General features: G+C 41.4%; 1 protein-coding gene across 9 annotated transcripts in view; it reads left to right on the top strand.

The window, feature by feature from the left end:
* The window catches only part of DNAH14 (dynein axonemal heavy chain 14), a 348,451-nt gene that overhangs the window by 221,601 nt on the left and 111,699 nt on the right, over positions 1 to 15,151 (top strand). For all 9 annotated transcript variants that reach the window (XM_082704493.1, XM_082704492.1, XM_082704488.1 and 6 more), the window contains 8 exons: positions 4,126 to 4,242; positions 6,424 to 6,582; positions 7,823 to 7,955; positions 9,267 to 9,328; positions 10,264 to 10,448; positions 11,825 to 11,953; positions 13,056 to 13,193; positions 14,354 to 14,521. In XM_082704493.1, coding sequence (XP_082560619.1) covers positions 4,126 to 4,242; positions 6,424 to 6,582; positions 7,823 to 7,955; positions 9,267 to 9,328; positions 10,264 to 10,448; positions 11,825 to 11,953; positions 13,056 to 13,193; positions 14,354 to 14,521 — 1,091 coding nt within the window. The remainder of the gene's footprint in view (positions 1 to 4,125; positions 4,243 to 6,423; positions 6,583 to 7,822; positions 7,956 to 9,266; positions 9,329 to 10,263; positions 10,449 to 11,824; positions 11,954 to 13,055; positions 13,194 to 14,353; positions 14,522 to 15,151) is intronic.

The raw sequence follows: 15,151 nt of genomic DNA, 5'->3' as shown, positions 1-15,151 counted from the left end.
ACACATAGACCAGTGGAACAGAGTAGAGAGCCTAGATATGGACCCTCAACTCTATGGTCAAATAATCTTTGACAAAGCAGGAAAAAATATACAGTGGAAAAAAGACAGTCTCTTCAATAAATGGTGCTGGGAAAACTGGACAGATATATGTAGAAGAATGAAACTCGACCATTCTCTTACACCGTACACAAAGATAAACCCGAAATGGATAAAAGACCTCAACATGAGACAGGAATCCATCAGAATCCTCGAGGAGAACATAGGCAGTAACCTCTTCGGTATCAGCCACAGCAACTTCTTTCAAGATATGTCTCCAAAGGCAAAGGAAACAAAAGTGAAAATGAACTTTTGGGACTTCGTCAAGATCAAAAGCTTCTGCACAGCAAAGAAAACAGTCAACAAAACAAAGAGGCAACCCACAGAATGGGAGAAGATATTTGCAAATGACAGTACAGACAAAAGATTGATATCCAGGATCTATAACGAACTTCTTAAACTCAACACACACAAAACAGATAATCATATCAAAAAATGGGCAGAAGATATGAACAGACACTTCTCCAATGAAGACATACAAATGGCTATCAGACACATGAAAAAATGTTCAGCATCACTAGCCATTAGGGAGATTCAAATTAAAAGCACATTGAGATACCACCTTACACCAGTTAGAATAGCCAAAATTAGCAAGACAGGAAACAACGTGTGTTGGAGAGGATGTGGAGAAAGGGGAACCCTCTTCCACTGTTGGTGGGAATGCAAGTTGGTGCAGCCACTTTGGAGAACAGTGTGGAGATTCCTCAAGAAATTAAAAATAGAGCTTGCCTATGACCCTGCAATTGCACTACTGGGTATTTGCCCCCAAAGATACAGATGTAGTGAAAAGAAGGGCCATCTGAACCCCAATGTTTATAGCAGCAATGGCCACAGTCGCCAAACTGTGGAAAGAAGCAAGATGCCCTTCAAAGGACGAATGGATAAGGAAGATGTGGTTCATACACACTATGGAGTATTATGCCTCCATCAGAAAGGATGAATACCCAACTTTTGTAGCAACATGGATGGGACTGGAAGAGATTATGCTGAGTGAAATAAGTCAAGCAGAGAGAGTCAAGTATCATATGGTTTCACTTATTTGTGGAACATAACAAATAACATGGAGGACATGGGGAGTTAGAGAGGAGAAGGGAGTTGGGGGAAATTGGAAGGGGAGGTGAGCCATGAGAGACTATGGACTCTGAAAAACAATCTGAGGGTTTTGAAGGGGTGGGGGGTGGCAGGTTGGGGGAGCCAGGTGGTGGGTATTAAGGAGGGCACGTATTGCATGGAGCACTGGGTGTAGTGCAAAAACAATGAATTCTGTTATGCTGAAAAGAAAAAAAAAAAGATCGTAACGGACTACTATGCACAATTATATATCAACAAATCAGATAGCCTGAAATAAGTGGGGACATTTCTAGAAGCATACAACCTGCTTCTATTTAAAGAAGAAATAGAAAATCTGAACAGACCAAAACAAGTAATGAGATTGAATGAGTAAAACTTCCTGTCAAACAAAAGTCACCTTCACTGGTGAATTCTCTCAAACACTGAAGTCCTTCTTAAACTCTTCCAAGAAAAAAAAAAAAAAAAACCTGAATATAAAGGAAAACTTCCGAAGTCATTTTATAAGGCAGCATTTCCCTAATACCAAAACCAGATAAGGACACCACAAAACAACAACAAAAACAAAAACAAGAACCCTACAAGCCCAATGAATTCAGATACAAAAATCTTCCCCCCAAATGAGCAAACTAAACAACACATTAAAAGAATTACAAACTATGATCATGCAGGATTTGGGTTGCAAAGATGGTTCAATTTATGCAAACCAATAAATATGATGCATCACGTTAACATATACAAGTGCCTCAAGAAGTAAAATACCTAGGAATAAATTAACCAAGGAGGTGAAAGATCAGTACACTGAAAATTACAAGACATTAATGAATCAAAGACACAAATAAATAGATAGTCTGTGCTTATGAGTTGAAAGAGTTAAAGTTGTTAAAATGTCCGGACTCCAAAGACATCTATAAATTCAGTGCGATCCCTATCAAAACTGCAGTGGCTTTTTTCAAAGAAATAGATAAAACAACCCTCAAATTCATCTGGAACCAGAAAAGACTGAAGAGCCAAAACCATCCTGTGGAAGAAGAACAAAGCTGGAGGCCACACACTTTATCTCAAACTGTATTTCATAGCAATAAAAATCAAAACAGTATGGCACTGGCATTGAAAACTGACACAGAAACCGATAGAACAGAACAGAATCTAGAAGTAAATCCAAGCCCATGTACCCAACCAATTTTCTTTTTTTTTTTTTTTAAGATTTTACTTATTTATTTATTTGACAGACAGAGATCACAAGTAGGCAGAGAGGCAGGCAGAGAGAGGAAGGAAAGCAGGTTCCCTGCTGAGCAAAGAGCCCAATGCGGTGCTCCATCCCAGGACTCTGGGATCATGACCTGAGCCGAAGGCAGAGGCTTAACCCACTGAGCCACCCAGGCACCCCCAACCAATTTTATTAACAAGATTTTATTCACTTCAGAGAGCACACATGCCAGTAGGGAGGGGCTGGGGGGAGACGGAGGAAGAAGCTGAAGCAGGCTCCTTACTGAGCACAGAGCCCAGTGTGGGGCTTGATCTCACAACCCCGAGATCACGACCTGAGCCAAAACCAGGAGGCGGACTCCCAACCAACTGATCCAACGAGGGACCCCTAGCCAACCAATTTTTGGCAGAGATACCAGGAAGATGGGTCTCTTCAATAAAAAGAACTGGGAAAACTGCATATTCTCATGCAAACGGAATAATGAAGTTGGGACCCCATCTCATACCATGGACAAAATGAACTCAGTATGGATTAAAGGTATAAACATAAGACCTGAAACTATAAAATTCCTGGAAGAAAACATAGGGAGAAAGTTCCTTGGCCTTGGTCTCAGCAATGATATTTTTGGAATTGACACCAAAAGTAAAGGCAATACAAGCAAAAATAAGCAAGTGGGACTGCACGAAGTTGAAAAGCTTCTGCACAGCCAAGGAAACCATCAACCAAATGAAAAGGCAGCCTATGGAGCAGGAGAAACATTTGCAAACCATATATGTGATAAGGGGTTATTTTCCAAAATATTAAGTAATAATACTACAACTCAGTAGCAAAACAAAACAAAAAAACCAGATTGGTGATTACCAGGGGTTAGAACAGAAGACAAAAGGGGTAGCACTAAGGAGTTTTTTAAGGGTTTTAGGATTGTTTTATTATCTCATCCATTATAGTGATTACAAAATACGTTCAGGTAGGAAAAACAAAAACAAAAACAAAAAAACTCCTAGAACTGTATACTCCCCAAAAATGAATTTTCTGGTATAAAAAATTTTACAAATAATTCAAGGAACTGTATCAAATATTCACATTATTATCTTCATATGGTGAAAGCATGACTAAATTCTTTTGCTTTTATCCTGTATCTTCTGGAATCTATTAAGAAAATATATTGCTTTTTTTTTTTAAGATTTTTATTTATTTATTTGACAGAGAGGGAGAGGGAGGCGGGGGGAGGGTGGGTGAGGGGAAGCAGGCTCCCTACTGAGCAGGGAGCCCCAATGCGGGGCTCGATCCCAGGACCCTGAGATCATGACCTGAGCCGAAGGCAGAGGTTTTAACCCACTGAGCCACCCAGGTGCCCCCCAAATTTATTACTTTTATAATGGAAAAACAAATGTGCTTTGCAAATAAGTAGCAAAGTTACCTAATACAGTGGTTTGACTAAAACCAGTATAACACTTTCATTTAATAATATCCAACACATAGTAATAAACAGAACTGGCTAAGATTTCAAAGGATATCAGATTATGATTCACCTTATTTTCTGGATATAAAAAGACATTTTCATTTAATTAAAGATCAGCAGGAAAAATAAAGATAGCTCTGTTTTATAAATTTGGATATACCCTTGGTGAATAGTTATTATTTCTGATTCAACAATCAGATTTTTCACATAGAGGTCATGTCATTAATGAAACATTCCGTAAATGAACCTTTCTTACTTGGACTTATTTTTGTGTCATTTTCAAATGTAGGCGTAAACCTACCATCTGGTAAATGTTCTATCTTTGGCTATTTTGTGGATTTGCAGCAGTGCGAATTCATACCGTGGTCAGAATTACTTCCTACTGTTCAGACACTAATTCAAAAAGGTAAGGAGAATTACTAGAATCATACTCTGACTTCCCTAAAATGTTGGGACTGCTTTATATATAAAAGTAGTTATATGAGCAACTTTGAGGACTGACCTGTTCCAAGTTAGTGCAGAACCACTCTAGATCTGTGTTTCCAAAACATGCCTTTAAGGAAATAACCACTGAGTATTGTTTTCTGAGAAATCGAAATGTATTTGATTGAGTCAGTTGTGCATTGTAAAACTATAGCTCACTGGAAGTCTTACTAGTGGAAAGATTTGGTATTTTAATTAGCTGTGGTTACTGAAAGCAGAAGTGGGGGAGGACCAGGACCTCTTTTAAAATAGGGAAAGCATATATGTAAGAACTACACTTGATTATAAAAGAAAGAGCTAATCAGAAAAGAGGAATCATAGCTTCACAAATATCCAGATATGCTTCATTGTTCTTATTCTCAATCTTCTGCAGACTTACAGAAAACAAAGATGTATAAAGTTGTTGTACCATGAGAGCTTGGTTGAAGTTTGAGGGTTCAGAGTTTTTGCAAATACAAGAAATTCAATAAATGCAAATTGAGTTGAATTTCTCTGAAGTCAATTTTCTCCCATCAATGAATTTCAGTTTTGTTATAAGACTTTCTGAAAGAAAAAAACCAGAGGTATCATAATTATGAAGCAGAAAGTTCGGATTTTAAATTGATTTATACCAGCATTCTGTTCTATGATATTTGAGGCAGTAAGGATTAGTGGGTGATTATATTTATTTAAAACCTCTGAGTTGTGTATCATGTTAATGCTATATTGGTTATTCTAATCCTGAGCTTTACTACTACGTACAAAAACACAACTGAGTATCAATGCACATAACTCAGTATCTTAATTTACCATTTCTATGGGAAACCAGAGGTATTTCCTCCAAATCTGAAATACAACTTCCTCTGGTCCCACTTTATCCTAATTGTAGGCCACGAGCTTAGAAGATACTAAAACCCTCCTGAGTTTTCAAAGCCAAACCATAACAGGAATCGAAACATCAGAACATCACAACATCACCTTCAACTGAGCCTATGCCAAGTAAATCAGAGGACCTGGTACCAGACCAGTCTCTGGCACCAGAAACAAAAACATAACAAACCCCCACATTTTTTTCATGACAATCGAGGAAGATTCTCAGAAATACCATTAGTGATGCACAGGGTTTTGGAATGAAAACACGGGAAGCCAACTTGTCAGTATACATCAGAATTCTACACCGTACTCCAGTTTATACCGACCCAGCAACTGTGCATGTGAGAGGCTGTGTGCAGAATGACATGGGGATATTCTCTAAACTCAGCTAAGGCCTAGAAAGAACATAAATATCCATTGCTGGGGCACTGGCAAGAAGTCCCTGATACCTTCAAATACTCAGTTTTTAAAAGTTGCTGACCGGCATACACGGTATGGGAACTCGTTCCTAGGATACGGGAATGGGAAGGAGACTGTCGACCGCATGCCTTTATGGCCTTCAGAATTGTGCCCCACGCAAGTGTGTCAGCCAGTCGGTTGCTAGCATTAGAAAAGCGACCTCAAGATGAGCAAGTGAGATCTCTGTCATGTGAAGCCCTTCTGAGAAGTTTAGCTGCATAATAGTGGAAAGAATGAGGGTGGAATTTGTAGGAAGCTGTGGGTTCAAGAGAGATTTGGTTTAGTTTTGGGGGGGTGTGAGTGTGTGTTACATTTCATATGAAATTGCCCATATTCAACTGAATTTTACTAAATAGATATCAGTTTCCCCTGGTTCAACCAATAAAAAGGTGGGGGATACTAGGACATAAATATTTGTACATCAGAAAGTTTCAACAGCAACGAGACAGATGAGGGGAGGAGAAGGCTTGCCCAGGAAGGGAAGTTCTTCTGAAGGACTGCGGCAGGCTGGGCAGGAGAGGTGCTTTCTTCCTTTCACTGGAGGGAAGCGGGAGGAGAAGGGGCCTTGGGCGGTGGGAGTGTGGGTGGAGTGGGGGCTGGCACCAGCTGAGTGCCAGTGGAAGGAACAGCTGCTGAGATCAGCAGAGATGACAGGGGGACTGATGGTCCGTTCTGGCTTCTCTGCAGCTGCTGACATGGTTTTACAATGTCCAGACTTTTCCAGAAAGTATCCAGTACCCAAAAGATTAATGTTTATCTATAGGTCATTTGACACTTTTTAACTTTACCTTAGGAACATCCATGCTAGTGGACCCTGAAGGATCGAGTGAAAACCTGTTGAAGATCACAGAATACGGAGAGAACATCACTCATATCGCCACCAGAGACACAGTGTCCCTCTCTTTCCTGATAAGCTTTCTCTTAAAGAATTTCTGCCCCGTACTTCTCACAGGTATTAGGAAGATTTAAAGAAGGAGAATTTATAGAGTTAGGAACAGGCTTAGTAATTACATAGTCTAAACATTTTACTTTATAACTGGGGGAGGGATATGCTCTGAGAGGCTCTAGACACTATGTCAACATGTATTCCTACCAACAGTGTATGAATGCCCATTTGCTCACATTTGCCAGGTGAGGACGTTATAAATCTTCATTCTTTGGTTCCTTCCAAGACAAATTCCAGAAGTAGAACTACAGGATCAGTGCACACATGGCCCCCACAGCCTTGGGCTGACAGCCTTAGCGTGTCCCTGACAGAAGGAGCAAAGATTGGTCTGATTAAATGTAATTACATACAAGGAAAAAATTAAAAGAACCTGCCTGATTTAAAAAAAAAAAAATTCACAATTTCGCAACCTAATGTTTAAATGTTTCCATCTTTTAAGGTTACCACGTGACAAATGCATACAGCCCCACGTCTCCAATAACATTTATTTCACCCCTTCCTTACCTTTTGTTGCCCATCACCAGGGGCCCTAGTATTGCTCCCAGAGTTTCACACGGAAAATAATGAGGCTGGAACTCTCACATAATCTATACGTTGCCTCCAGTTTGGCCTAAGAAGATTCTTATTCTCTGGGCGCCTGGGTGGCTCAGTGGGTTAAGCCTCTGCCTTTGGCTCAGGTCATGATCTCGGAGTCCTAGAATCGAGCCCCACATCGGGCTCTCTGCCCGGCAGGGAGCCTGTCTCCCGCCCACCCCCCCTCACCTGCCTCTCTGCCTACTTGTGATCTCTGTCAAATAAATAAATAAAATCTTTTGAAAAAACATTCTTACTCTTAATATCGGGTGGACAATGCAGTCCTGACCGTGTTCTGCTGGAGTTTGTCATCACGTCTCTCCCCAGATTGTGTCAGCAGAAACGTTCAGGGAAATGAATTGCATGCAGCAGCTCCTCTGTGCTGTGAGCTGGAATATTTGCCAGAGCCGTAAATGAGCCTTCGATTAAACACAATGGGTAACTTTGACTGTGTCCTTTTATCAGAGCTGTAAGTAATTTGAGAGGATTTCGTATCTACATCCTGGTTTACCCAGGCTTAACCATGGTTTTGTTTAAAAAAAAAAAAAAAAAAAGGGAGAAAAGAATCTTTTTCATGCAGTTTTCAAATAAAATGTTACTGGTTCATCTTAATATGTTAGCATCTATTCATTTCCTTCCACCTAAAAAAAAAGTCCTTTTTTCCCCCCCTTAGGAGACCCTGCTGTTGGGAAAACCAGTGCCATTAATGAAATGCTTGAGAGGCTGGAGGGTCCTGGAGCACTGGATGTGAAGTACAGCTCCATCTTAGGAGAAGTCCTACTGTACAGTGAAATTAAAAAATCAAGGTTGTATGTTGAAACACCAAATTTGATTTGTCTGGTAAAAAAAATTTTGCTTTAACATATAAATGTGCCTTGTTTTAAAAAGCAAACCTGCTATGTAGAAATGCAGAACTCTTCCAAAGAGAAGTGAAGAAGAAAATCTGTACTTTTCCAAAGTATTAACACCTAGATTAATTCCTTTAAATGAGAGATTTTACCTTTATTTTAAATATAACTAAAATTAAAACCTCCTTTTTCTTACATAACAAAGTACAGCTATGAACTATTTATTTTCCTTCCTGGAAAAATACACCTAAAACTTGCCAAAAATTGTTGCATATCATTGGTTTTCTTGACTAGAATTTTCATCTTATCAAATATGAAATATTCTTTAAACATGGGACTCTTGATCTCAGCTCAGGTCTGATCTCAGGGTCACGGGTTCCTGCCCCATTGGGCTCCACCCACACGATATAGCGCCTACTTGAGAAAAAAAAAAAGTTCTTTTCAAAGAACTTTGTCTTTCTCTGTGTCTCTTCCTGAAGGGAGGGATGAAAAAGAGTTGTAAATTGTGCAAATAAAAATTGCAAATTTTTAAAGTAATTCTCATTAAAATGTGAGAGAAGCACACTGTTGTTTGAACAGAATGACACGGTTGGATTCCTCCCAGGCTGCACCAGGTCATCTCCCACCTGCACTCGTCAAGGCTGTCCTGTCTTCCCAAGACATCTTGAACTTCCACACATGTCTTTCCAACGGCACTTGTAGCCAGAGCCCCACCACCTGCATGTTGCATGAATGATTTTGGAACTACGCTTAAATAAGGCTGTAAACATTTAATGTCATTGGAGTCATTCCTTATCTGAATTATTATAATCATTAGTAACAGACACTAAAAAAAGAACTCTTACTATAAGATCACTGTTTAAACTGAACAGGATTTTAATAAAGAAATCACATTACAGAGCAACATCTGAAGGCAAGACCAAAGTAAAAGTGAAAGGGGTTTCTGTTGAGCCGTGCACAAGGAAAAGTGCCGTTTACAAAGGGACTAGTGAGTAAATGGCTTACTACCCATCGGGCATACGAGTAGCCTGGCACCCTAGGAATTTGTCCAGTTTGTGTTTAGAGTAAGCCTATGTTGTTGAACTTAACGGTGATGGCAGCAGCACAGTCTTCTCTGTAAAAGTGTAAATGGGAAAGAGGAGTATTTGTTTCCTTGTAGGAGAACGAGGTAAAACCCAAGACACACCGGTACTTTGATTATATTTTGTTTGCATGGCTACTCTGGGAAGCGAGCTAATCTTGAATCTCGAAAACCTTGTATTCCAATAGCCTGAAGCAGAATATCAGCCTCTTTCTCTCTGAAACTCCCAAGGCAGGAGCTGAAGGTCAAGGTGCGTATTATGTCATGTGACTCTCCTTCCTCTGGCAGCCATGTGCAGGCCACCACGTGACCAGAATCTCAGAATGAACAGAATCTCAGAATGAACAGATTTCCACTGCCTGTTTATAATCGAGAGTCCTAAAATATCCCCACTCACCCTCAGACTGCCCTGCTGAACCCAGCAGTGGGGGTGGTGATGGCAGAGCTTCCCAGCAAGTGGGGACTCCGGCTTCTTGGGGGAACAGTGGACTCAGTCTGGAAGTCCCTGGAGGCAGGGTCGGCCTCTCCTGTTCCTTCACCCTTGTCCGAGTAACTCAGTGGTGAAGTTACTATATGCATTCTCAGGTCCTCCTGGAGAACTCGGGCCGGGGCTCTGGGAGTAGCCACCCCATTTCTGCAGAGGAAAAGCAGGAACAGACCCCAGACAGCTGCACATCGGGAAGGAAGCCTGGCCCCAGGGTTCTTGCCAGAGGAGTTTTTGGTTCTGGGTCTACTTTTGGGTTTGCTGTCGCACCATCCACAGTGGCCCTCGTGGAGGGTGCTCTCAGGGAATGTGTCCCGAGTGGACACCGGTGCCTGCTGCCTTCAGACCTCTGTGTGCACTTTCAGTACATACACACCACCTTGCACATCCGGACACTAGGAAGTCCTAAAAGCGTACTTGTGTCAGTTGTGCATAAACCACGGAGCATTCCCCCAGCTTCTCTGCTGTTGTATTTGGCTGTGTGGTTGTAGAGTCCCTGCAGACCACACCAAAGGAAGTCCTGGGAAACATTCCCCAGTTGGTATTCCTTTGCTCACTGAATTGTCCTCAGTGATTTCCTGAAAATGACAACGCTGGAGTAAAATTATATAATGTTCACATTTCCTAACACCATAAAATAAATCACACATATGCTTTAAGTTCTCTAAATCTGTGTTTCTTTTCCATATTTGGCATAACAGATAAGCATATTAAAAAGCCAGCAGACAAAACTGATGAAAGTTCCTTGAAAAATGATAAGAAGGGAATTGTAGTATCAACGATAAATTTTAGCATCGGTATCACAGCTGCCAAAGCCAAGGAGATGATCCTGAAGAAATTAGTCAGAAGAACCAAAGACACTCTTGGAGCGCCAAAGAACAGCAGGGTAAAAACACCTCCCGTCCCGCAGGCCAATCTGCAAGTGCTGCTGAAGCCGCGTGTGACTTGCTTTCGTTAATTAACCGTAAACAGAGAAAGCAAAGCGTCACATACACTCCTGCACATGCCAGAAAATGCACTTAATAAACGAAGGCTCCGGTTTTCAGATAGGCATAATATTGATCAATTTTACTGATTCGGAATTATGAAAGCCAAAAGAAGTGCCTGGAGTCTAAATTAAACATGACCAGATAAGACAGAAAACGTGTTAGAGGCCTGTGGATTTGTAACGGTGTATTTGACCACGTTTTTCTCCTGTAAGCATGACTTGAGACTGTTAAAAACCAAAATGCAGCTGAGTTAACTGTAAGGATCTATTGGCTTTGCTCACTTATTCATGAATCTTCAAGGCATTCGCCTCACAAAAAGAAGGGCGTTCCAGGAGCTGTACAAAATGACAGATCAACAGGCAGAGGGGTGGGCAACAGGGTGGGGTTTATACTGGCAAAAAGCGTGTTGGTTGTGGTGATGTCACTTTCCCTAAGTGGGTGGCAGGGGTCTGTCAGGCCAACGACCTGCCTAATGCTGAGTCACCGGCTTAGGATTCCATGAGCCGAAACTGTCATTAAATCTGGGTTGGGTGCCATGGGGCTTACCATGAGGGACTCCATTTTGGGCCTATTGTCTTATTTTCTTTGTTTGTTTTAATGTGTTTTTTTTTTTTTTTTTAGGATTGTATTTATTTATTTGACAGAGATCATAAGTAGGCAGAGAGGCAGGCAGAGAGAGAGGGGGAAGCAGGCTCCCTGCTGAGCAGAGAGCCCAATGCTGGACTCGATCCCAGGATCGAAGGCAGAGGCTTTAACCTACCGGGCCACCCAGGTGCCCCTATTGTCTTGTTTTTTAAGATTTTATTTGTTTATTTGACAGAGAGAAATCACAAGTAGATGGAGAGGCAGGCAGAGAGAGAGAGAGGGAAGCAGGCTCTCTGCTGAGCAGAGAGCCCGATGCGGGACTCGATCCCAGGACTCTGAGATCATGACCTGAGCCGAAGGCAGCGGCTCAACCCACTGAGCCACCCAGGCGCCCCTATTGTCTTGTTTTTAACATAACCAAAAGAGGAAGAGAAGCAGATCTGCAGCCCCAGGGAAAGGTACCAAGAGAAGAGCCTTGTTGAGTGCTGTCTGCTATTTTGAAAACTTACCATTTTCTAAACTCCTCTCTTCAAAATGGAATTTGGTCTTTTGCTTTTTAACAGAAAAATAGACATGTCATTTCATATAACTTTGTTTTTACACCATAGTGTAATTAATATTCCTAAGTTGTAATAGAAGAGAAGGCAATACTAAGTGATATGTTTTAAAATCTTTTGTCTTGCTCCAGATTGTACTGTTCATTGATGATCTAAACGTGCCAGAATCAGACACATACGGAGCTCAGCCACCCTTGGAATTAATCCGGCAGTTACTAGATATGGGAGGCCTGTACGACACAAAGAAGAACACTTGGAAGGTACAGCATATACAAAGATTGTGTCCCCATTAACAATGAATTAAATATTCAGAACAGTGTTGAGTGAATTGAGAAGTTTAGGAACTCTAGTCAGATGAACACACAGAACACACCGGAAACCCTGCTTGAACCATGCCGGTGGCGTCTTTTGTCATTCTGCTCGGCTCCGTAGGATTTGCTGTTAGTGAAAATTATGAGTATGGCCCTATAGGTTTAATTTCTGAGTCAAATAAATGCTCACTATTAATCACATCAATAGTTCATCAGATTTTTCAGGGCAACAGCTGTGAATATAGATGAGAAAAGCTAGCGAAAATGTTTCCCAGCACATCCTTACTGTCCGGGTAAGACCGCTCTGCGTCTTTATTTGCGAGATCCCAGATCAGGGATGTTCAGTACCATTGCAAAGTCCAGCAGATTCCCAGGGCAGGATTCCTGTGTCTTTGTTTTCCTTACATTGAACCGAATCAGAATGGCTGCAGTTTTTGAAAAAGCAAATGCACTCGTCTCCTCACCCGGTTCCTTCCCTGGACATCACGAGCCCTGCACTCCAGAACAGACTTTGTATAAATGGTTGCATTACAAACAGGTTCACGACTCAGACAGACCTGGGCCAGCGATCCTGAACAGCACCCTGGCTGGTGCGGGGTGTCAGCTGGGACACCCGAGGGTCGGAACCACTGTTGGCACGCAGCCAGGAGAAGAATCCACATGCAGCCTGGGCAGGAAGGTCCCCGGGAGGTGACCTGCACAACCTTCGCTTTCCTGGAGACTCACTCCATGCTCCCGAGCCCTCCCTCAGCACCAGAGTCCTCTCTGCCTGCCTCAACCATGTTGCTCAGGGTCCAGTAATTGCTTCTTCAAAGACAAGCTATGGCTTGATGACATTTAGAAAGCCTTCTGGAAGGAACAGCCCTCAAAATTGCTTTCGGGGATTTCAGTTACTTCCAAGAAGATTCTATTACTGTCAGAGTTTTTGTTTTTGCAGTAAATCATCTTTTTTGTCTAAACATTGAAATCTTCTGTTCACTGGGGGCTGGGCAGTGGGTGATAATTCACTTTCTACGGATGCATGTACCTGTCCTTTCCATACTTCCCTCAGAACATTCAAGATCTTTCTCTGGTGGCAGCCTGTGCCCCTGCAGCGGTCAGGAGGCATGCCAGCCCACGTCTGCTCAAGCACTTTTCCATCCTGGTGCTGCCTCACCCTCCACAGCACGCCTTGCGGGCTATTTTCCAGGTAATGCATCCAGCTCGTTTTCTGCCAAACAGAATTTTATTTTCATGGTATATGAGAAGAACTTAAAGCCATTGATACTGAAAGACAATTCCTTAAGGTGATGGGTTTTGTTCCCCCCTTCCCTTTCTGGCCTGTGGTTGTGACCTGTCTCAAAGTAACCAAAACATCAGTCAGTGTGCATTAGAAATACATGCGGCACACGTGTAATGCACGTGTAACGTGGATCCTGCGACTTCATTCTTGAAGACCCTGAGCCAGCAGGGGGAGGCACTCAGGAGCTTATATTATTAGCAAGCTCTCCTGGAGTTTTCTGTCTCAGTTTGTTCTCTTCATTTCTTTATAGAACACAAAATAAGAAAATCTGAAATATCTTATTAGAAAAACAGCTCAACTTGAAATCTGGTTTGATTAGAAAAACAAATTTGAGGGGCGCCAGGGTGGCTCAGTCAGTTAAGTGTCTGATTCTGGAGCTCAGCTCAGGTGTTGATCTCAGTGCTGTGGGTTCAAGCCCCGTGCTGGGGCTTACTTTTAAAAAAGGAAAGAAAAAAAATGTTATGCAAGATTACTGATTTTTTCAAAACTCATCATGTGTTTTTCTTCTTTATAATATAAAATTTAAAGATTAATGTTTAAATCTGTTTTTCAAAGAGCCCTTGGTAATTCTGCACATGATCAACAACAACCACAACTTAAAAAATCCTAATGTAGAAGAATATATATATATATATATACATGCAACCACCACTTAAAAAATCCTAACGTAGAAGAATATATATATATATATACATGCACCAACCCAAAATGAGAAAATAGTTCTATCACTTAGTAGTCCATCTAGTAGCCTCTACAGGAGAGCAAGGGGGTGGGAGAATTGTTAACACCTATGGCATACACTCACATGGGGCATAAATTGTCCCCAGAGAGCCGCAATACATGCCTCTAGATCATTCACCAAACTCAGACGAAGTGGGATTTTCCCCTGGTTTGTGACACTTGCAGTGTCTTTGTATTAGTCTGTTTGGTTTAAAGTAGATTCTGGTTACTAACATTTTAAATGTCATTCATCCTCCATGATAGTAACATCTCCTTTTCAGTGGGGGATTAATTAGGAAGAAAGTATGCTTAAACTTTCGAGCTGACTATAAGATTTCTTTTTAAAGGCTCATTTGGGAATGTATTTCTCCATCAATAACTTCACATCCAACGTTCAGAAATGTAAGGATCAGATAATATCGTGTTCTCTCGCTGTCTACTCTCAAGTATGTCAGAATATGCTGCCAACCCCAGCGAAATGCCACTACCTGTTTAATCTTCGAGATGTGTTTAAGGTGTGTTTTAAAATTCATTCCTTAGCTTAACTTTAATTTGTAAGTTAAGGAAATGTAATTTTACTGAATTGATCCCCCCCCCTCCCCATTTCTCCACTGTAAACATCCAATTGTTCAAGAAGGGGGGAAAAGGAATTCAAGTTGATTAGTTTTGCTGTTCATTAGCAGTTTACCCTGTGAGCCCTTTAGAAAGAATCATTAAAACAATTCCTTGTGGAGAACTCAGTGATGAAGCCACTCAGACTGTTAGAATATTGGCTGAGATTCTCAGTGGCAAGGGTATTACGTGACTTTCAGTTTTGCCTTATTTCTGAGATATTATTTCTGCTCTCTGAAGATGAAAGCCTATATGCATTTTGTAAATATGCTTGCAATTCCTATGAGCCTTGTTTTTTCCAACAGGAAATGTTGCCAACCATGCCGCCTTAGTCATTAGCCTTGATCAAATAATTTTCAGAATTAAAACATTAAGAAAAGCAATTTGGGGGGGTTTCAAAGACTTTATTTATTTTTCAGAGAGAGGGCACAAGCAGGGGGAACAGCAGAGGCAGAGGGATAAGCAGGCTCCCCACTGAGCAGGGAGCCCAATGTGGGACTCGATCCCAAGACCCTGGGATCATGACCTGAGCC

This window comes from Mustela nivalis (genome assembly GCF_964662115.1).
Source record: "Mustela nivalis genome assembly, chromosome: 16".
Classification (NCBI taxonomy): domain Eukaryota; kingdom Metazoa; phylum Chordata; class Mammalia; order Carnivora; family Mustelidae; genus Mustela; species Mustela nivalis.
This window is presented reverse-complemented; position numbering and strand designations above follow the sequence as displayed.